Source organism: Necator americanus, chromosome X (genome assembly GCF_031761385.1).
Source record: "Necator americanus strain Aroian chromosome X, whole genome shotgun sequence".
In the NCBI taxonomy this organism is placed as follows: domain Eukaryota; kingdom Metazoa; phylum Nematoda; class Chromadorea; order Rhabditida; family Ancylostomatidae; genus Necator; species Necator americanus.
This window is the reverse complement of record NC_087376.1, coordinates 33,907,438-33,931,164: the sequence shown is the minus strand read 5'-3', so window position 1 is coordinate 33,931,164 and position 23,727 is coordinate 33,907,438. Positions and strand designations below refer to the sequence as shown.

Below are 23,727 nucleotides of genomic sequence, written 5' to 3'. Positions count from 1 at the left end.
ATATTCTAGTTCTATACATCTATTGCATCCGTGAGTGAAATGGTTTTTTTTTTCTGCGGAATTTTGAATAAATATAATACAGGATCTCTGCTCACAGCGATAGAAAACGTATTCTACTACAACGTTAGAAAATACGAGCTGTTTTTTAAAGGTTATCTGAAAGCTTATTTTCACTCTTTGCCTGAAAACTTAAAATTGGAATTATTATTTTAATCTGAAACTCAATAAACATATTCTATGTAGGGTGCAAAAAAGGACTCTGTATGGGAAGGGTCAAATGTCCCCGAATTAATATAATGGCTTTTTTGATGATATTTGAGAGGGTGGAGCTTATTGTTTAGGATGTGAGCAGAATTATTTGTAGCGCTTTTCTGCTAACTCATCCACTTATACAGCATTTTTTTGTAGTGATTTTGGCTTGTTTTTTTTTTCGTTGGACATCTACATAAGTGCTACTGTTATTATTTTCACCTGCTGCGTTCATCTCACGTTCACAGTAGTCACGGCATAATAAACACGTCTTTAAGTTGTCCTTTCTCTGACATCTTCCAAAGCAGTACAGAATTATTTACGTCTGAAGTTTTGTTACTCCACCTCTTCCACCTCGTACTACATCGGTGCTCTGGTTTAGAGTTGTCGTGAGCATTTTGCGTGAGTGCTCCTGTTGCCTTGTGAGGGAACGTGGAACCTGCATTTCTAGAGACCATTTTCAGGACAGCGTTCGAGCGAGGCGCTGCAGGAGGTATGGGCGGTCGTGGTGCCGGCGGCAGCGGCATCGTTTCGCACCTCGGCTACGCGGTCACGCCCACGTTGGCTCCGGCGGTTGCTTCGATGCCAATCGCCGGCAGACGTGGATCATCACTTCGACAGTCCGACAAGAACACTCCTGATCGTCCGCCGCTCGACAGCTCGAAGCAAGAATCACTCGATGACCGAGCGTCATCGAAACTTACTCTCGATGATGAGCTGTTCGATATTTTATACGCATTTGGGTGAGCGATTTTCCGTAGTCCTATTCGATCCTCACAGAAGTTTCCTCAAGGGGACATCTTCACGGTCGACTTGTGTCATTCACTTAGTTTTGCTGATTTAAACGTGCAGTGGTCATAATGAAATTTGATACCCTCAGGCCAACAACACCTCAATTCGAACAAGCGATGAGGTACCGTTCCTCAGAAACGCCGCATCAATCCTACATTATTTATTAGGCCGTCTTTTATATAATTTAGCAGTTATGAGCATTGCATGCACGCTAGCGTTATTCAAACGCATCCTGAAAATATCTTCAGACAGGAAAGGAGCGTCGCCTGTTCTTCCCTATTGTATGGCAACGAAATTTTTCTACGAGTTCAGGTTTTCTGTATAGCTTATCCTGGTACTGAAAAACGTTTAAATTTGCGAAAAGTAGAAATGAAGCGCTTCCGCTCCACCACTGAAAGTGCGGTTCCCCAGAAGATGTTTCGATACATTGGGATGCCCATTTCGCTGTGGTTTTGGCTTTGAAGAATGGGAAATTTCTCTTCTCAATTCGCTTCAATCTGAATTCTTGGATTCTCAACGCGTTTACGACATTAATCTTATTTATTACTCTGAATACTTTAGTTTTTCAAAATCTGCATATTTTACATTTCTAGCTTTTTAATATATGGTATAGCTATGTTTACTAAATTGATATATAAATATATAATAGGATTAATTTAGCCTGGTATTTAATATCCCTTTCTTTTACTAGAACAGCCATTTTCCTTCAGTGCACACATAATGAATATCAGCTGGAATACGGTAGCTACAAAGCAGGTGCTTCCCTTTACTGCTACCAAAGTTTACTGTCATGAAGTACGGGGTTCCTTTGTTTGTCAACAAATAATTCTTTTGAGTATCTATTGTTCTCAATCAGTTCACTCGTAACATCTACTCGAATTAAGTGGTACGGTAAGCAGTTGCCTCCAATCCAAGGATCACCTAAGTACAATTTGCTATTAAGTCAATAGACTGTAGTTGAAATGCTTGCAATGAATTATTGCGAACAGGAAGAACGCCAAAATTCTTTATGGAATAGTTTTTTGTTCTATATTCATATTCTTTCTTCTACCGTACCAAAATCAATTATCTGTGGTCAGAAAGTTGCAGATTGCTACATCTTTTCAAATTTTCTAATCTGCCTATTTTTTCCCGTCCATAACAGTGGCTCTGGATACTTCCTTATCTCCCATCTCGCATTGGAACAGCATTAAACGGGTCGTCTATGTTTTTTTCTATGGACTCTGGTTATAATTACCGCCGATGTCGATTTCGCACTCAAAACAAAGGCATTAGAGCAAGAAACTTGAAAACTACTCGTATTGTGAAAATATGTTTCGCCGTTAAACATGTGAATCCATTTGAACGAGATTTGCGATCATAACTTGATGCTACATGGTGCTGATGGAATTTGCAGCGAAAAAATAACGAACAACTTCGATGAAACATGAGGAGCCGCTGAATTCCTGGAAGATGTTAGAGGAAATAGCCTTTTTTCTCACCTAATACTATTTACCAAAGAATACTTTTCGAGTTCATGTTACATAGGAATTTCTTGCAGCAAATTTTCCGTATCTTTTTGTGAGTATTTCTAAGCTTAGTTCACTTTCTTTTTTTTTAATGAACAACACAACAAATGACATTTCGCCACCTTTCTCAAAACGTCATTCTCTTTAATATAAACGATTAATTGCAACGTTGTAACGAATTACGAACAGCTAGACGTGTAGAGACGATAAACATAATTCTTTAGTTCATTTTTTTCTTATCGAAAATCTGATTGATTGTTGTGGTGGGAAAATGCTATCGCAGGAACCTTTGCGCCTCTTTTTCACCTGTGATTTTGCATGTTTTTAGCAAGGATAGCGATGTATACCATCTCTGACATCCTGGCAAACAAATTTGCTTATTATCCTTTAAAGAAATTCGCTTATTATCCTTTTTAAACATGAATACGTTGGATTTTATGTTTATTTGAAATGAACTCTACCCTTTAAGCTCAGTTGTTCCCTTGAACCAATGGAAACCTTCAGCGAAATCGATCCACATCAGATTTTTACAGATTTATTTCGCCCTGGGCAAAATACATATCTATGCACTGCTGAAAATAGCATAGTTTCCAAACTTTTGATCAATTTTGAGAAAGATTTGCAAGCACATTTTTGAAGTATACTAATTCCTTCGCTCCTCACCTTGGTTTAATGACGGGACTAGCTTTCATTTCTGACCTCATTGCACATAGGATGCCTAAACTTACCGTTTTTCCTTGCCGTTCTGGATTCGAATTAAAACGGTAGATCCGAAGGTGGTTGGATCCTTAACATGCACTTTCCACTGCTCAAACACTGTTTCGGTACATAAAGACACCTGCGATGAGCTACCGCGTTAAGACAATCCGGCGCTGCACAACGGGGTACAGAGAAATTCGTTGGGCACCTCATTAAAATACATTAACATCAAAACAGCCTCTCATAAAAAAATCCAGGATTATTGAATGAAAATTGAGAACTGAAAAATTAGATCCGAAAAGAATAAGTCTGGATTTTCCGTCTATTCTAAGCATATCGGGAAAAGGTAACACGTGTAGCTTCTTTCTTTTCTAAAACTTCTTAGAAGCGATCAGGCCGATCACGAGTCCTCCCCCGAAAAGAACGAGAACTCCTGGAAAATTTGAACTGGTCTGCAGTATCCATAGAAATTGTAGAATGTAGTATTAATTGTTAACCACACATACAAATAAATAGTTTGGGTTTAATAGTTGACAAAAAATGTGGTTTGCTTGGAATTAATTGAGGGAAATAATGAAAAGTCGCAACTCTTTTTTTCACTTAACCATATTCGAATCGTTTCCAGGTCACACTAACCGTTTTTTGGGTGAGCTTCGATGAAATTTTCTCAATCTACCATAGGCAGAAAGATTTTCGAAGTTGGTGGGATTAAACGTTTATTCGTTGGAGGTAAAAACAGCATGTATACGGCGATTTCGGCACACTTCTACCTCAACGATTCTGTCCGATGACTTATTGTAAGCGATGTTGACAGCGCAGCGAGTACTCAGGAATTATTTCCATTCGTTTCGCATCTATTGTTTCTGGCAAGAGATGTTTTTTATGGTAAGGTAATTGACCATGATGTCCAGTCCGTGGATAACAATCTAGTGGAATGTACACTACAGAATGGGTTCCTTATGGAAGGGTTGGATATATCCCTAAGTCACTTAACATCCGCAGAGGTGCGTTCACTACATACGCAAAAGCTTTAACGTTTAGCCAACGTTACCAGCAGCCAAATCCACAAGGTCTTCCGAGAGTCAAAATTTGAAACTTCACTATCTCAAACCGAAAATAATAGTCCTCTGATTTTTTGAAATGTTTAATTCAAACCTCGTTACCTGTGATCCCCAATTCCGGTGTAAACCAAGCAAAAAGTGATCCTGGAGGATCCTGAAGATATGATTGCGTTCAAAGCGGATGGAAGGGAATACGGATTTGATTTCGTGTGTGTGTATATATGTTTGCTAAACGAAGTTACGCCCCTAGTTGTCGAAATCGAACTGACCGCCATCTTTTGAGGGCATAGATTCGAGAAATGGCTGGCGCGAGCCTTCAACCATCGCATAGCGATTTCAGCTTGCTTCATCATCTTTTTCATATGCAAGTTCATTTTCTCTCTCTATTACACGGCCATTCTACTTTTCTAAGCGTTCATTCATTGTGAGAACGACATCGGTGAGCTTTTAGAGTTATCGAAAACTCCTGAAATTTTAGACATCATTGAGGATAATGCGGGCTAGGTCAGCGGTAGCAAAACTGCCAAACCGTGAATTGCACGCCTTCACGACACGTATGCGGCACATTTAATCGTGGTGTAATTTCCTGATTTGGGTAACGTTTCAATTAAGAATGGTGGTCGACCGATCTGCTGCAAACGACCAACGCGCTAAAATTTATGACGAGTTCACTTCGCACCTACTCACTAGGGGTTTGGCGTGTTCTCGGATTCTGCTGGGGTGACGCGATTCGCCAACGATTCAAAGCATCAAAAGAGCAGCAGCAAAGCCGGAAAACAGTTGAGTCTGGAATATCTAAACATATACCCCGAAAAACTAAAAGAAGAAGTATAATTTTCGGGTATTTGCGTGAGGATTAGCTTTAGCTATGCACACAGACGCCAGATGTAGTCAATCAAAACGGTGCGATTCAGAATTACACGAAGACTGGAGCGTTCGATCCTTTTCCCTTGTATTCTCAAAAGGAAACGTGTAAGTATAGGGAATTGGATGTAACAAAGTTCTCAACAGAGATGATTCCAGAAGAATTGTACATTATGGATTTGTTTTTCTGCTAACTAACTCTTAACACCATTCCTTGTAGACTCATCGCTAATTTTAGGGCAGATCTTCAAACGTACTCTAATTTCTTCTCAATTTATTTTGATGGGTTCGTGGTCGGTTTGTTTGTAAATAAACCGGAAATAAGTCGGATCTGACACAAAAAAAAAACATGAGATACTTCCAATTTACCTTTTTTTTCATATTATTGATTTAAATCAAAGCGAATAATCAAAATAAATCGGTGATAGAGGCTTATTTGTTGCAACCATTCACGTAATTATCGCACAGGGAAGTTTTCGGATAATTTCTATGAGATTTGAGCTTTTTTAGAATTCAAATCTCTGGAATCTTAAATATTTGAACTACAAATTGCCCAAAAGTTGCATTTTTAGAGAAAAAAAACTCGAGTTTTCAAAGAGTTCGAACAGCCGTATTTCAAAAATAACGAAATGGGTGAAATTTTCAAATAGTGCAGTACTTCAAAATCCTTGTTTGATATACCTGTAAGCCTGTAAAATTGTTTTTGTTATTTTTTCCCTTTTTGTCTGTTTTCTTTACTGGCTAGATTTCATAGCTTTGTGCGACAACTCGTATAATTGCTATGTGATCTTTGGGATTTTTTTTATTGCCCACTTGAGAAGCGTTCCCCTTGCTGAGTCAAATTTTGCATTGGATTGTTCGTCTAATTTTAGTAGTTGTTTTAGGTTGGATTAGTGAGCTCATTTCTCGTAAATTTCATTTTCGTGTTCTTGTTCAGTTTTCAATTTCGGAAAATGTCTACGAATATTAGTTTATAAGTTGCCAGAAGAGGAAAAAAACTTTAATGCAAGAGTTGATCGCTGAACGAATTGCAGTGTTTCTTTGTGTTTCCTAAACTGTCAAAAGTCCTTGAACGTATGCAAGTTAAAAAGAATAATTTAGAGGAAATAAAATTTTTAGGAAAAAGGAAATAAAATTTTTACTTTGGTTACTGCATTTTACTGCCACCTATTAATTTCACCAAGTATTTCCTTCTTACTTTAGCGATTAGAGACTTTTCCTCGTCTACCCTAACTAACCTCGTAAGAAGAGTACGTAAAAATACGAGAAGTTTTTCCTGCGTTTAACCTCTCTAGATCCATTCATAACATACTCATACTTTCTTGTTTTATTTCAAATGTTGAGGATTTGGAGAGATGAGTATTCTCGGGACCATTTTCCCTTCGGTACCTTTACGCAAAACTGCACTTTTCCGTGTCAACAATAATGTGCGGAAAGCGAGGGCGTTAGTCAGTTTAGGCGTTAGTCCGTGACCTTCAAGGTGTCTGTGTGGATTTTGTCAACCGTGACATGAGGTGGACATTGAGGGCGATTCATTTCCGGGAAATCATTAGCTATTGGTCTATGCAATTTCGTGGTGCACAGAATTGTTTAGTGTTGAACGTTGAAGACAATGGATTGTTGCCTACATGAGGGGACTTGTAAGGGGACTTTTTTCTTTTAAAAATATCGAGATTTAGTGTTTACTCAAAAACGAAGACACTTTTCTAATCAACAATATTCTCAGCAAAGTTCTCAGTGCCCACTTCGTGTACAATTATTTATTTTGAGAAGAAAACTTTGTCTCAACTCTTTAACTTTCTTGGGCGATTTCGCTCTGAACAAAAGCAGAGAGTTTGAAAAAGGGAATTTTGAAATGAGGTGTTGTAACCATGTTAATTACAGTTCACAAAATTACAAGACTGAATTCAAATTAGTTGCAATTACATTGATTACAATTGAATTAATTACAACATTCATTTAAATTTACCTTACGTTCAGGCAGATTTAAATAAACTATTAAGCACTCTTTAGGACTTTTGAATATCGAAATTATTAGGTCAATAAGTCCGTAGCGTTTTTATTTCAAACTTTATTTTGCAATTACTAATGCATTATTTGTCACAGTGTTTTTACCACTGAAAAAAGCTCTTTTTGCTGTGAAAATCTATAAAAATAGCTTTTTCGAACAATTTGATGATTCACGACTATTGAGAGTCAAAAATGAAATATCCAGGGGTATTTTCTCAAAAAGGCAAAAATAAGCAATCAGCACTTCCTATTCATTGTTTTTTATCAAAGCCAAAAAGCTACGGAAGCAGCTCGGAACATTCGCAGCACGCGTACGGTGATGGTGTCACGTTCGAGCCTACTGCACGAAAATGGTTGCGCGAAATTTAAAAACGGCGAATTTGACCTCGACGACGTGCCTCGCAACGCAAAACCTTCTGATTTCGAGGAGGAGCGTTTCTGAGCACTTTTGAAGGAGGAAGGTCGCCAAACATTTTGTGTGTTGGCCGAAAAAATGAACTGCGCTCATGCAGCCATCCTTAATCATCCTCATTCGATTGGATTTGCCGAAAAATTGGGAGCTTGGATGCCTCACGAGAGCTTACAGAAGCAAACAAACAGGAAAAACCTTCAAATTATTTCATTTTTGTTTTTCACCATTTCCTTGCTGAGGACTCGCCTACGGCACCCTCTCCATAATTCTTCTATTTTGTTGCAATTTTTTTCAAAAAAAAAATTTGAAGTCTATGTTTGACAGAATAAGACCACAAAATGTTTCTTGGACATCCCAAGTACAAATTTTAGTGGCAAATCCTCTCATTTCTTCTGCAAGCGCATAATCCTCAAAGATCACCAGGGATTTCAAGAACAACAATGACTACCATTTCACAATCGTTGGCAAAATTACATGTTCAGGGGATCCGAAAAGCTGCATTGTATTTCTGGAGGAACCTTTTTCGCTGTACTTACGGTGGTGATGGTAATTTTATTTCCCTTTTGTGAATTGCAGTTCATGTGGGAAAAAAAGGACGAGAAGCACATTTAAGGCACTCGTTCGTTTACTGAGTACTTTGAATGAATTGTGGGTGTATTTAGTCTAGACCTCTTTATTGTTTCCCGGTACGTGGAGCAACATACCTCCTTGGGAAAGGAAAAATGTTGCGAAAATTTAGGAATGGTTGCAGCATTATGAGAAAATGAAACAATATTTATTTATTTGATGCCATTACATATCTTGATCTACATATCCAATTCGATACCTCCTGTACAAGTCAACTCCCTCATTTATTACTGCATCACTAACACACACATCATCACCTCTCAGCAGCAATTTGAGCTTATGGAAATCCATCATCCTTGCCGTTATCGCTGGGAATCTTTTTCCCAGCCCCAGTATTAAATTGTCGGAAAAGGCTCGATCCAAAAATCTGACTGCACTTGATCAAAACGGAACATTTGAATCGCTTGTATCACTATTCTCAAGCACCTAGGATCTGCAGTGTAACTCAGTGTTTCAATGGGAGCAACTTGCGCAAAAAAAAGGATTCGCAATAAAAGAACTCTGAAAAATTTCAGATATCCATGGTGTTATCCACGCGTTTATCAATCATTCCATCAGCGATAGGGGGAATTATAAATTCGTTGTGAAATTTTGAAAATTTTTAATTAATGACATAGTAATTAATTGACAATTAATTTGTAGTAAAAAATTTAATGTATGTTGCAACATCTGGGTTGATTTCGGTGTAAACCGAAGGTTAACATTTTCCGGATAATAGCCAGCAGTCAGCAGAAGTCTGTTGTTAAAAGATTGGAGATCCATCAATCCTTGAGGTGTTCAATCATTAGGATCTATCTGTTACTACTGTTCATTTTCATTGTAACTGCACTAATCGGATATTAGCAGAAAAAGCTGAACGAGAGTGTCTGCCCTTTGTTTCCCGAAATATTCACGAATTTAAAGTAAACCTTAATGTGCACATAATTTCCGGAAACCTGCTCCTTTAGAGAATATAGCGTTCTGTTGCTAAACGTCCAATTAAGGCACTGGCTCTACAAGCTAAATCTAATTCCACAGGCGCATCTTCCAATACTTTCGAAGAAGGAGAGAGGGAAAAAAGTGTGTTCAAAAAAAGATTCAATTAATTTTAGGTGCATTCCTTTTGCTGTTTGTCTTGAAATTAATGTGTTTATGTTCACGATTTGATTAGGAATTGACGACACTTTTAAATTGTCAACAGATAAGGGTTTGAGATTAGTGGTTTTTCCTGGACATTCCTACACTTAGTGAACTTCATGGATTTATAAGCGCATCGACCACGAGTGCATAGGACTTAACGTTGACAAATCGCGCCAGCCGAACTCAACACATTCATCCAGATCATCTTTCGTCAGCCCCAATTGATATCAAGTCGTTCATCTTGCAGAGAGGGAGGGAGGGTTCGAGTCGAGTCCAGCAGTCCCTGAGCGGCTGTGATCCAGCGTGGCTCTGGAATGGTGGAAGAGCGTGGTGGGGGCGTGCCAACTCCGTCATATCACCAGCTATCAATTGCATTAAACTGCAGCATTGTTCGCGTGTCTCCGGGCGGTTCCACTCACTGTACTTCCAGAAACAGTGACCATTCGTCTTGTCCACAGTATTCCCGCGGACCTCTCATTTCTATCTCCACCCGCCCGACATACAGCAGTAATAGCATGTGACTTTGGTCTTCATCTGCTAGTTGTTCGCATTTTCAAGCGAAAATATACCAGTTATGCCCGTCCAGGATGAAATGGATTACCTGCCGCAGGGTCTTGCCGCGCATCCGATGGTGCAGCGACGAGCGTCTGTCTTTCACGATTTGATAACTGTATTCCGGAAAAATACAGTGGCTCGAATAGGTCGATCCACCTCTGATCCGCATAAGTATAGTCGAGATCACATTCGCTCAGGAAAACAAGTCAGAATGTGAGCGCGATTTGATTTTTTTCGAGCCGGGTGTTATTACAGCTTTCTCTTAAGTTATTGACCTCCTGTCATTTTGCACTTTCATCCTGACATGTTTGAGGTATTTTTAGAATTATTAGGTCGTTGACAGCCTGCAAGAGAGTGAGGTTGGATGGAAAATGATCTGGGAAATGGAGAGAGTGTGTACCTCTTCCTCTTGAGCAATTTTTCTTTTTCCCTTCATTAGAATAGCAAAGCGACTCTTTGTAAGTATCTGTTAGAACACACCTCTTCGTCTTTTTTCTGGACTTGTGTTTTGTGCTCGTTGGGGAATCCGAGCCTCTGTGTTTAAAGTAAGCTTCGCTGTTGAAAATCCGATCCATTCTTAAAAGATCTTCCCAGAGGCGCCTTTTCATGGCAAAATTGGACACATAAAAAAGCTGACCAAAAACCGGAAAAATGTCGGATCAATGAAGAACTTCGATTCATAACAAAAGTTAACACGTGTCATGTTAATGACACTACGTTACGTTTTACAGCGTCCACGACAACGATCCTGGGTGAGACTCGCAACAGCAGCTGAGCCAATTACAACCAGGACCACTCGATTTGTGTTTTCATGATAATGTTTTGTGTGAAGATCAGAAACTGTGTCAGAAAGTGTCAGGATGTAAGGGAATTGAGGGTTGACCTAAATCCCAACGAGGATAACTCGTACCATATTCGTAGTCGGCGTAGTAACTGTGCAACTAGTGACAAAAATAACATCGAAAATATTCAAAATTTACTGCTACACTTACATATCCTTGAAAAAAGGCTTTAGGGAAGTTTGCTGTACATTCCCATATGTTTTTCTTTTAGCGAAAGCGATGCGTTTCTGGGAAAAGCGGACCATCGTGATGACGCTGACGAGGACGGGAAACCGTTAACTAGGCAGGTAAGGTCAGATTTTCCGCATTGGATCCAGATTTTAAGCTATTACTTTTTGTTTTTTGATTTCCATCACTTTAATTAACTTTACTCTTGAATTCGTAACTCGAAGTAATCACTTTTTAGTCACTAGAAAGTTTTGCTTTGATTTTGATAATCCATCCTAGATCGATATCAATAGAACCTGGTAGGTGAAAAGACACGGATCAATCGTGATCACTCATCAAACGATCCTCACGCTAATGGATTCTTTTTGATTCTTTCAGCGAAATTCGCTTTTTTTTTGTACATTTGCCAGTCACATGTAGATCGAATTGAGAATTTTGTGAAACAGTGCAGGATTTTGTGTATTTGTGGCACCGTATCTTTTTTTCGCTATTCCGTCATTTCAATATTGGGATTGAATTAATGGACCAACTTTTATTCGATCCACTATTTCCGGAGTAATTGTCGCTAGTTGCTAAGAATTGAGTAAAAAAAGTTGAAATTTTCCTTACTGTGCTACTTACCCGTTGTTGGTCAGTCTGTCACTGATAAATAAGGAAACTTGTTCAGGATGATTATCACTTTGATCTACTGACCGTCGCCGTTTTCAGGCCCTTCTTGAGCGAATCCGACAAAAGAAAGAAGTTATAGGGAAATTAAGATGTCAGCCATGGAGTATGACAAGGAAAAAGCGAACGCTCAAGTACAGTGTTTTTTTTTTCTGGAATAAACTTTTAAATCCTTCCTGTATGAAACTTATCTGCTATAAACAACATTTCTGGAAAAAACATCAACTTTCTATATTTCCCTTTCCTTCCAGACTTGCTCAGAAATACTTGGAACAGCACGAATCGCGTGTGTCCCGGACTCATCTCTACATGGAAGAATTACGGAAACGAATGCGATTATTGAAAAGAAGTTTCTCCAACATCAAGACCTATCTGATTCCATGGGAAGGGAAGATCAAACGTATAGAAAGTGGGTCACATCCAGCAAACCACAAATTAAATCCGGCGCTTACTAGGCTACCCGTCATTGTTCCATCGAATCCTTTTCGAGTCCCATGAGAATTGAAGCGTGGCTTATTTTGAAATAACAAAAAAAATATTTATTTCCTTAAGCATTGCAGCTAATTTTAGGTCATTTTGGATCAGTGGTCTCCTCGTACTTCACATTTCTTCGATGGATTGTCTTTGTGAACGTGATTATTACATTGATAATTCTCGCACTAGTTGTGCTTCCTGAGGTCAGTTTGGTGATGAAATTTTCAGGATATTTATGTCAGAAATGCTAAAGGTGGAGTCGTAATACAGAGAGTGACAAGTGAAGACGAGTTTTGAGAAAAAGAGCCGACTGATGATTGATCGCTTAGGCGTTGGCCGACGCTGCCGCTGACGAGTCTCGGCGGAACAGAACCGAATCGCGCAAGGAAATCCCCTCGAATGAACGGATACACGCGGATGAGATCGCTGTGGTTTGGCACTACGATGTAGGTGGTGCCGAAAGCTGTCCGTATGAAAATATTTTAGATTTTACCGCACTGCAAAACTCGATATCGACAGTTTGAGTTTTTTTTTTCAAAGTTTCGATCGGATTCTGGTAAGATTCGAATCACAGTAGAGCTAGGATGAGGTTATTAAAAATCCACAGAATGTTGTAGGTTCGTGAAATTTTGCTGCTTTTTCAAAACAGTATCGAGATCAGAACACGTATATTTTGACAGCTCTCTTTTCACATTTAATTAATTCGAGGAAAAAAAATTTGATGGACTATCTACTATAGATGCTTATAGCTCTCCGTGCTTTATTTCTACACTCTTTCACCATTCAAAGTACTACTTTTTTCCTTTTTTTGTAGTTTTCTTTTCTTTGACAACTGAGTTCTGACGAATGAACTGATGAAGAAATAATGACCAGCTCACATTTCTAGATATCTATTTTTTTCATCCCAGTCTCATTCATCTATCAGTACAGGCTGTTCAAAACACAAAAAAAGCTAACTAATCACTACTAATCAAACATTAACGACCGCAATTAAAAGATTGAGCAGCCCAAGATAATTAATTACAGTCTCATCCAATGTTGAATATTAGCATTTCATGGCTGGATTCCAGGGTTATCTTCGATACTCACCGCTCTTCTACGGATACTACTCCGATGATGAATTTTTATGGCAGAAATATCCGTTACCATTAGCCTATTTTCTGGTCACAATTTTCATCTTTGCTTACAGTTTTTTTGCTATTCTTAGAAAGTGAGTTTAGTTTCCAGTTTTTTTTTGGTTCCCAGGAAAAAAAAAACAAACAGACGAAGACTGATCTCCAACGTATGAATATTTTTTAGAATGGCTGCCAATGCTCGAATGTCAAAGTTATCCGGGAGTAAAGCTGAACAGTATATATTCAACTGGCGAGTATTCACCGGCTGGGATTACACGATCGGTAATCAGGATACGGCTAGCAACACTGTGATGGCCATAGTCATCAAGTTGAGGGTAGGTTCTTAGTTCTACTCTTCTCTCTTTGTTAGATCTACGTAGTTCTGAAGGCCGAACCCTCATTCCGGCACTTGCTTCCTCCTCGTATACCGTAGTAGCATGTTCGTCACAGGACCGCTAACATAACGCTTCAATGATATTGTACAGATAACACTCTTCCAGGAGTCAATTGCTGATTGTCGTGTCTCGATCGGGTCGAAATTTCGTTGCCTACAATTTACATTACGAGTAATCGCAAATCTTGTCATCTGTGGAATGTTAGCTTTCTCCATTTACTGTATTTCGTTTGCTGTGCAAAAATCACAAACAGCTGTCGAACAGGAGGGGAATCTTTTCACGAAAAATCAGGTTAGTGGTTTCACGTCTTCTACAGATGAAGTAAACATCAGAGACAGGAATTTTCAGGTTCCTTCCGTCGTCGCCACAATCACTCACGTCTTTCCTATGATTTTTGATCTAATTGGTCGTCTAGAAAATTATCATCCACGAACCGCTTTGCGGGCACATCTCACTAGGTTTGCATCAGATACGAATCATTCTTGCATCATTTGCTTGAGGAGCTCTCTAAAGATTCGAATGTTCTCTTGTCTTGGAACCTCGGCATATTCTGTCTATGTTTTGTGATAGTGTGCTTGCGAGGTTTTTAGATGGAACCCTTTATCTTCTACTTAGGCCTCTGAAGAAGGCCGAAAATCCGAAACGTCAGGCAAATAAGGGGTTCCAACTAAAAATCTTTAAAGATTGTCCGTAGAATTAGAAAGAAAAGGTGCTGAGCATCTAAAACATCCACAAGCTGAGTCCAAAATCAGAAAGAACATTTTTAGGTTTTTTTTTGTTGAGAAACGCAACAAGCAAGGATTTCCATCCACAAATTATGCCATAATAACGTCTTTCAAAGCTTAGAACCATCTAAGATCATCAGGCATCCTAAAACCCATCTTCTCTTTGAAATTGAACCTTTTTTAGAATATGTGTTTTTTCGAATATCCTCTTAATAAATCCGCTCTTTTTAGGGTTCTTGTGTTATATGTGTTGAACTATTTGACGTTGATAGTTGCTTTATTTGATAAAATGGATGCGATTAGGAGAAAGGAACCAGTGGATACGTTGATGTATCGAAAAAAACGACAGCTAGGAGGCAGAAATCCGGTAAATACATCTGAATTGTTTACTTGATTGTGCAGGAAAAATCCGAAACAATTCTAGAACCTTCCACGTCCTCCACCATACGCAAGCCGAACGTTTGAAAATCGAACAGATCTATTACGTTTCATTGCAAAAAGTACTCAACGATTTGGACAAACTCGTACCACGAGGGAGGTGTTGACAACACCGTTTACCGTAAGGATTTTCAAAGATGTGAAGAGATTTATCCATAAGAAAGAATTTTTTTTCCTCGAACAGGTTGCTCCACAATTTGGACCAGTTAATGTAAATAATCCGAACGCTATCCTACGGAATGGAACTTTGAGGAAAATCTTCGAAGCGAAGCGTATCGGGCCTGATCCACTGCCCATCTATACTCCACCTCCTCGGACACATCCACCATATGAACCAGGAAACGTGAAAGAGGTAGGAATAGTGAAGACGGTTTTTGAGGGCGGTATGCCATCTGAAACTGACGTCCACAACATAAGCTCCAGTTCAATTTCTACATCTGTTCTCACTTTATGTATATATATTTTCTGAGTAAATTTCTGCTGCACTCGCAAACAGCTGACGAGAGCGGCCATTTAACATCTGTTCGCTCATCAAAATGTTACATGAATCATCTTTTTTTGAGTTTTTGATACTTTGCATACTTTGCCAGAAAAATTCCCAATCATATGATCTTCAGGGGACTGATTTCAATTCTAACAGACTACTAACGAAGATGAAAAGTGTTATTCCTGACTGTAACATTCCTATTTTTTCTTTTTTTTTTTTCTTCTAAGCACCTACTCCATCTCGTCTGCCTTTTTCCATAATGTAGGCCTTGCCGACATTTTTTTAGAGCTTCGGTGGTCCAGACTTCTCAACGACCTCCTCCCCACGTACTTACACCAGAACAACAAAGCAACCGATACGAATTACTAAGCCGGCGACAACAAAAAAAGTAACTGTTGCAAACACAGTTAGCGGAAAAACAGAAACCACCAAGGTGAGTGCTCGTACCATCTTTTCTCCACAATTTTCCCGAGTTCATTCTAGGCGACATCCTCAAGCAATGCAGCTCCTAACGACAATTTATCCGACAGTGAAGATCCGGCGAGGAACTTCTTACAAGCTAACGGTAAATTTTCTCCTAACAAACTCAATCTTCGAATTCTCATTTGAAGTATTATAATTCTTCGACTGATATTAAATATTTTTCTGACTATAATATTAAATAAATAAGTTCAGACAATTTTTCCATTTTATATTATAATTTTTTGACATTCTTGATAAACGGTCTTGCGTTTTCTACCAAGTTTTTTTTTTCCTATCTAGTTCTAACAGAAAAAAAAAACAAATGGGTGGATTTTTAGGCATATGAACATCTCTTTGAAATTTGTGGTCATTTTGTAGCAGGTACAGGAAATAGCTGTGAATCTTCCGATAGCTCCACCTTGTAGGTAATTCATATCCAAACAAGATTTCCTGGATGCTCAATCCTACGGGGTTCCTCGACCGATCATGCCTTTAATAAAAATACGATTTACTAAGACTTTTCCTCCTTCAATGTGAATATTTCTATTCCGGAGTTGATTTTTACTTTGATATTTGAACTGCTATTTGTTTATTCGCATGTGTTGTTTTTATAGAGACAATGCGATTGCCTGCAGCAGCAGAACGAAGAAGTTCTGCAGATGAGGTTTACAACACGGATATTTGCTGGGAAACAATAATTGGCCAGGTAAAATCCTAATAATGTTGGAATTGCTTATTTTGATGGAACAGGTGGAATTGTACATAACTATTGAAATCGTAACGTTTCTCAGGAAATTGTCAAACTGGTCACTATGGATCTCATCGTGACGATTGTCTCCATCCTTGTTATCGATTTTCTTCGTGGTCTTTGGATCAAGTATTGTTCGGCGTGGTGGTGTTGGGACATTGAAACCACTTTTGTCAGTTTTTTTCGTTTATTTTCACTTTTTTTTTTGAGAAGAATGCTAAAAAAAATAGTGGTTAATATATGTTTGTGATTTAGCTTATATGGATAATTAATTATTTATGGAATTCTTTTTTTTCAATATGTGAACGAAAAAATATCTTCACAGTTGAAGCAACGCGAAAGAGGAGCGCTTCTTGTTGTTGAGATGACATATATGTTTATTTATTTATTTATTTATTTGAAAACAGCTGTAGGTGTGCCAAGAAAACAAAACAGAATGAGGGAAAAACGGAGTTCTCTAGAATTTCACATAAATTTCAATATACATATCGAAGCTGTTGAATATAATCGGTATATTTTCTTGCCACCAAGTGCTTTCTTACTGTACCAACCTCGTTTACCAAATAATGGATGAAAAAATAGCAATACCTTGGATATAAAACAATATTTAAAGCGTGACCCACCGGTGGCTCACAAGGTCATCAATTTTATCAATTTTCCCAAGTGCTAGTGCTCAAGTGTCGATTCCCTCTTTCTCTCCTTCACGATGTCACCATTTCAGGTTACGATGTGTTACAAAATAATTTTTCTTACAGATCCTGTAAATTTAAAAATTTTTTATCACCTCTCTAAAGGCTTTTTGAACAAAATATTCAAAAATAATCATAAATTACAATAATATTCATAAATAGAATCGTTATTGATGGAACCGCAATGTTCCGTGCAACATTTCGGTTTCCCATCCGGATTGTTTGCTAAATGATTTGTTAAGGAAAATAAATTTATTTCAGCCCGAATATGGCGAGTTCAAAGTTGCCGAAAATGTGCTGCATATCATAAACAACCAAGGCATGATATGGCTTGGATTATTTTTCGCTCCTCTTCTACCAGCTTTGAACAACATCAAACTGGTAGTGATTATGTATATTCGAGGATGGGCTGTCATGACTTGCAATGTTCCGGCAAGAGAGATTTTTCGAGCTAGTAGGTATGTGCCGGTATCCATGATACATTACAGGATTTCTCTGCTGTAAAATTTTCATCGTTTTTCTATGCTTATTTGATCATAGTTGTCTAATTTGTTATTATTTTTGAAATTGTTTCTAGCATTTATTTTAGATCAAGCAATTTTTATTTGCTAATCCTGCTGCTATGGTTACTACTGTGCACGTTACCTGTTGGATTCGTGATCGCCTCGACAAAACCGTCCAGAAAATGTGGACCATTTGCGTTGGTGACAAGTTGTAAAAAGAAGAATTTTTGGTTAATTCCGTCATTTATTGAAGGCAGCACGACCACTTCTACACCGTTATCACGAATGAGATTGAGAAACGTGTGGATCCATTTCTGCTCGGTTACATTCGGCATGTTGCATCTCCTGGAGTTGTAATTCCCATCCTACTTTTTCTAATGTAAGTGATTTACAGCAAAAAATAATAATCAATGGGACCCGATTTGTAGAAACAAGTGGCGAATACGATTAGAAAAATCCTCGTGTCCACTGTATATGTTCATAGCTCAAATCTCTACAGAAAGGGACCCCAACAGAGTCCCACCAGCCCCATAACGCGCGCCCGACTCCAAATGATGATTATCGACTGCTGATCGATAATCACGTGGTCGGCGGTCATCCATTGGGAGTGCGCGGGCGCGCGCGTTTTACTGGCGCTAAAGTAGTACTGTGGACAGCAGCGTGTTAGTAATACAATTAGTGCAATAGTGTTACTTATACAAGTACAGCAGTATTGTGGGCAGCCGCGTAATGTTTTCCGGAGGACATCCACAAAATGGGAGTCCTTCTTTGTTTCGACGAGAAAAACATACCATTTTTTGTTGCGAGCTTCGTGTCGCCTTGATCTGACTGTAATACCTGATCGATCCGTCCTTACTAGGTACTGGGTTTCCCTTTTTGCGGGTTGCATTCTCTTTTATTTCTTCTGTTCTGTTTCTGTTCTGCGTCCTGTTTTAAGTTACCTACAGAACTTCTCACATTTCTGGATTAATTGTTGTGACTTTTTCCGTTCGTTCTCATTTTCTTCTCACCAGCATAGAGTGAAAATAAGTGTTAAAGCGCGGGACCGCCAAAAAAAATGTGCTTAGGATGGGAGGAATTTCATTTTGTTGTTCTACAGTTTTATGTATTCTATATTTTAATGCTCAGTTGCTCACCTCTTATGCGTAGAATAATTAAGTGTGACTGAGTGATGACTTGTTAACTACCTACAGAAAAATAGTAATTATGAGATAACCAAATAACATTTCCCGATATTTAGGCTTATTATTTACTTTTTGGTGTCTCTGGTCAGAGGCCTACGTGAAGCCAACACAGATCTGCAACAACAATTAATTCATGTGAGATTTCCTACTAATTTAAGCTGCCTTTCTTTTTTTTTTTTTTTGTTTATGACTCTGACGTTTCCACTTGTTCAGGAACGCACAGAAGAAAAAAAGAAGATCTTCGAACTAGCCGGAGGGAAGAAGAAGATCGATCCAGATAGAGATCGTGATCACAAGAAAGCCATGCAATACCTCCCTCTTATTGAGCAGCAGCGAAGGGAACCATGGAGAGCCTATATTGAGGTTGGTAAAGGATTCCAGGAAGAAGAATGGTGCACTTTATTGGCTTTTACAGCCGTCAGAAGAACCGCTACGTGCGGATGATTCGTCAGAAAGTGAAGAAGAAGATCAGGATGAGGCACCATCGCCTACATATCCTCATCGATTAACTGCTCCAGTGCCGTCGAGTACATCCGAGACAGTTGCGGCCATGCATTTCCATCCTTCTTTAGAGTACGTTAATATTTGGTGACCTTAAATCCGTCGTTTTTTTCTCACTGAATCCATAAGCTGCCCAGCTTTCTAGGTCAAACTGCGCTATAACGAAAAATGAATAGCGGATTTTCGGTTTGTTTGTGGGAGGGGTTTTTTATTATTAGGGTTTTGACCTGGATACGTAAATACGATATGTTGTGCAAATATGTTCACACATATAATTTCTTCCTGCTCTTTATGTCTTCCTGACAATTATGAGTTCTTTTTATAGAGAAGTTTCCTCCATTCTTTGGGATATCACACGTATTTTCCACTTTTCTTTACAGTTCGTTGGACGAAAGAGAGGAAGCCGAGGAAGAGGCCAGCCAAACGATGGAAAATCCACAACGTATCGTACATTCAGTGTCACAGCAGTTTTCTGTTAATGTTTGTTTCAAGAATTTTCTTGGATCTAGCTATGTTGTTGCTTCTTATTGTTTGGATTCAACCTTATCGCAATTATTTTGTCCTTTTTGGCTTCATCGATTATTTTTCCTTGTGTATGTGCTGTAATTAAGGCCCAAACCGAGTCACCCACAGAAAGTTTCGAGGTTCAGAGCAATGTAATCGATATCGCTACACCAGAAGAAGTCCGGTTAGTGCAAATGACATTGAATCATTTCGAATATTGGTTTTTTAAAACGTTAGGTTTAGTTCATCCTTTTCTTTTCTGGAAATAACTTGTCGTTGTGCGTTCGTATCTAACATTCGTTATTTTTAACCTGCATGAATACCGTGCACGACTATTTCTACCCTAGTGCCAATAACAGATTGTTTCACAATGTTTACTACCACCTTAATTATCCATAGTCGAGAAGATGGATTAGAGTAGTTGCACAATTCTTTCGACCAGATTTTCTTTAGTATGTGTAGAATCGCTCCAGAATCAATCTCTCAGAGATGTTAAGAGTTGTCTTATTATGGTAACGTATCCGTGCTACTCAAAACTTTCAGGATAAACTTTCTCACATCTAATAGCCTCAGCGAAAAAGCGCCTAGAAGAAACCAATTGCTTTAACATATAACGAATTTGGTCATTGAACCATACAAATTTTCAACATTAGAACAGTCATTTCGGATAAAATACTGGTATAGAAGTAGTAAGTGGAAATATATGAGTTTCTCACTCGTTTTTTCTGAGTTTGTTCTGTTATTTTTCGTTCACTTGATTTTTTGCAGAACATAATCTGCCCTAATACTTTTGCGCATTGATGATTTACTTAGTGAAAGTAGAAGTAAAATTGCTTTTTTTGGAGCTAAGCCAAGCACATAATCTATCCAGTTTCCTTAATATCTTCGAAAAAGGCATTGAACGTTTTTCCATATGATTTCATTCTCACTCGCATGTTGTTTAGTAGTCTGCTTCGACCGTTTCTTGAGATGAAGGTCTTGTCTCAACGCCGTGCCCGTGGTTTTCCGCACGATCTCAACAGTCCACCTCCTGGAATACGTGATCGAGATCCGTCGTCAGTGGATGACACGTCCAGCGCTGCTCCAGCAACTACAGTGGTGCTGAGTTCAAGACGATCAAGCAAAAGACATTCATACATATCACTCTACGAGTACGCTAGCGGTAGTGGTTGCGGCAGTGGCGCGACTCGCGACGAGATCTCCTATTTCGGCGCTCCGACGTGTGTTTTGTTACACCATTCTTTGGTTTGTTTAACTGTTTGTTGTGCACTCAGTTTACGTCAATTTTTTTCTCACTGGAATGGATGTAACCTTCACTGTTGTTGATTTTACAAATTAATGCATCATTTAACATCAAGAGAGGTGATTCCTATATGGAAATTGCAAAGTCGCTGAGGAGGTTTTCAGTACACCTTTCGTCTCGCAGTAAGCGATTTTGAGAGATTCAATTGTTCCGCATTGAGACCATTTTGAGTGTTAAAATTCTCCATTACTTTTTTATGGCAACAGGTTTTAATAACACGCAGACGATGCCCGAAATTGTGGATCGAAACGAAGTCGTAGCAAAAATGTTCTAGCTATGTATGCACAAAAATTGTGCTGGTTATCATTCTTCTTGCAATCTCCACTTGCTATCATCTTTCATTGATTTTCTTATGTTTGCTTGTTAAATGTTATTGTTATACGGAAAGTAGAAGATTTAGCCTCATCACTTCGCAAAGATTACGTAACAGTCAAGAAATGAGGGCAGAGGTGCACCGTCTGCCAACAACCCGCGAATCAGAAGAAGAACCGTCCGCAATGAAACAATCCACTGAATCGTCCGAGCAATGCATGAAAACAAATGGAAACGGAAATAAGTGAGTATAGAAAGTGTAAGATTGCAAAGCGCCTTTACTAACCCACAAAACTGTACACATTATCCAGATTTGCTGTGGAAGGCAGCCACTCAACGTTCCAGCCGTGGCCTTCCATTGATGAGGTGCGAGCACGCAGGGAACAGCTACTGAAGAAGTCAGAGTTTACTCGTAGATTTAGTTCCCCAACAAATTTTCACATTAAAGACGTTTTTACAGGACACCACTCCCCTTTTATAAGACTAGTATCAATGAATATCCTACCAGCCCTCAATTGTATCAACCTGGTCCGAGCACGAAACCTGTGGATAACATTCAGAAACCATCCGTACCTGTGCATAGGAAGTATGAACAAGAGGTAAGTGTCGTATAAGAAAAGCTGAAAGCTCCGGTATTAAAGCAAGAATACAATAGACGTGTTTGCAAAGAAAATCGGCTTATATCTGGAAGAAGTATGGTAAAATTCATTCTGTACTAGGTAAATATATGACAAGAAACTCAGTATCGGATGATGAGGTCTAGAAATAATCCATTCCCCGAGATAGAATTCACTTTCAGTCTGACGAAAAGGTGAGGAATTCGGAAGATTTAGTCCTTTGCAAGTCCCATTACTCGAGCAGTAGCGAGTTTCGCAGTCCTTCCTTTTGCGTGTGTACTATCATTCGAAAGGAAGATTAAAAGTATGAAGGGTTCATATACCATCTGACCGTAATCAATGTTCACATACTCGCAAATCTTTCCCTTTACCGTCATGTTGTAGTCAATTTTCGGTTCTAATCTGGATTCTTTTTGAAGAATGATCAAAATATCTGTTAAAGCAACCATAACATTAATCGATCTGTTAAGGTTTCTTCTACGGTTTCTTCAACTGACGATGAGCGAAGATCAGCTTCACCATCACGGAGATTCCGTATTTCAGTATCACCGTCCAGGCGAATAGATACAGATAACGTTGGAAGCGGGTACGTTTCCGCTCAGAAGCCTATTTTTAATTGATATTTGAGAATTTCCATCAGAAAATCTATTCATTCACCGCTTACATTTCGCATTGATGTATTGTCAAATGTTGTGGATTTTATATATGGCTGAAGATGTTAAACATTATAGGAAAGCTCGTCGTTTTACGATCAAGCAAGAGTCGGCTGCACCATCCATGACGTCCATTCGTCGAGTTACGCCATCCGACGATGGCCAATCCACTAATGGTAAAGCTCCTTGTGTTAAGTTCGGTGACGACGATAGTCCTCGAGTACTTGAGGGATAGATGTCCTATGACTACACTCTGCACCCTTGTTTAGTTCACAATATTGGTCTATCGTGTCATATTGATAGCTGTACTTTATTTACTGAGCTCTAGTCTTATTTCCCTTTTTTTCTCGCTGAGCTTTCATGGTACCACAACCATACTGCCCCGTTCCGTCGTCATTAATTGCATCCTGGTGAGAACTTTGTTGATCTTCAAATATTACGCAGCTTTATCCATTCATACGTGATCCATATATGAGTTTTACAATCTCGTATTTCTCTAAGAACTTTATTAATATCGACAGCGTTGCCTTGCGCTCTTCAACGTCACATTCCTATTCAGATTCCCGTCACTTGAGATTCAATTTTGTTTAGGTGAAAATTTCTCGTCATATCACAAGTTAGCTTATGTATTTACAGAACAGATAAAACACTATTCACCTGTATTTGCAATTATTAACACTGTTCAAGGTTTGTGGGTCTCCGGATGAATAGTTTCTAATTTACAATTCTGGCAAGGGTGCTAAAGTGTCCCGGTGATTTCTGCAAGTTCACTTGAATGCAAATGTTTGGATCTCTACCTTTTTGGATCGTTTTGAACCAATAGTTCTTGCTTTTTTGAATAACAATATCAGAAATGAAACGATCAAAAAAGAATTCACACCAAAGCTGGCTGGAACGTGTTTGATTACGGAACAGTGTTCCGTATTTTTCAATGGCAAATAATCTCCTATTTTTATTATATTCGTAGCTCTGAAATTCCAGCAGTACTTTTCCCCATGATTGGATCTGTAACTAGAAAGAATTGCTACGCAATAGCTTCTTTAGT

The 23,727-nt window shown here is 38.7% G+C and overlaps 1 protein-coding gene across 4 annotated transcripts; it reads left to right on the top strand.

Moving 5' to 3' along the window:
* Positions 1-744: 744 nt before the first annotated feature.
* RB195_026263 (uncharacterized protein) lies at positions 745-22,917 on the top strand (the record flags this gene model as incomplete). 4 transcript variants are annotated; one of them, XM_064214739.1, is made up of 32 exons in its annotated part: positions 745-992; positions 10,950-11,025; positions 11,615-11,706; positions 11,824-11,981; positions 12,143-12,249; positions 12,376-12,492; positions 13,117-13,256; positions 13,346-13,496; positions 13,662-13,847; positions 13,905-14,014; positions 14,513-14,648; positions 14,706-14,840; positions 14,904-15,071; positions 15,493-15,639; positions 15,690-15,771; positions 16,283-16,374; positions 16,460-16,545; positions 17,095-17,137; positions 17,367-17,563; positions 17,695-17,805; positions 17,862-17,987; positions 18,849-18,927; positions 19,006-19,155; positions 19,208-19,365; positions 19,674-19,773; positions 19,905-19,981; positions 20,742-21,017; positions 21,501-21,656; positions 21,724-21,810; positions 21,873-22,011; positions 22,500-22,615; positions 22,761-22,917. In XM_064214739.1, 32 exons carry the CDS (start codon positions 745-747, stop codon positions 22,915-22,917), a joined length of 4,203 nt encoding a protein of 1,400 aa, XP_064070619.1. The 4 variants fall into 4 exon arrangements, with proteins under 4 accessions (XP_064070619.1, XP_064070618.1, XP_064070621.1 ...); XM_064214740.1 differs by lacking the exon at positions 20,742-21,017; XM_064214737.1 differs by lacking the exon at positions 17,095-17,137 and having other exon boundaries at positions 16,460-16,588.
* Between the last annotated feature and the right edge of the window lie 810 nt (positions 22,918-23,727).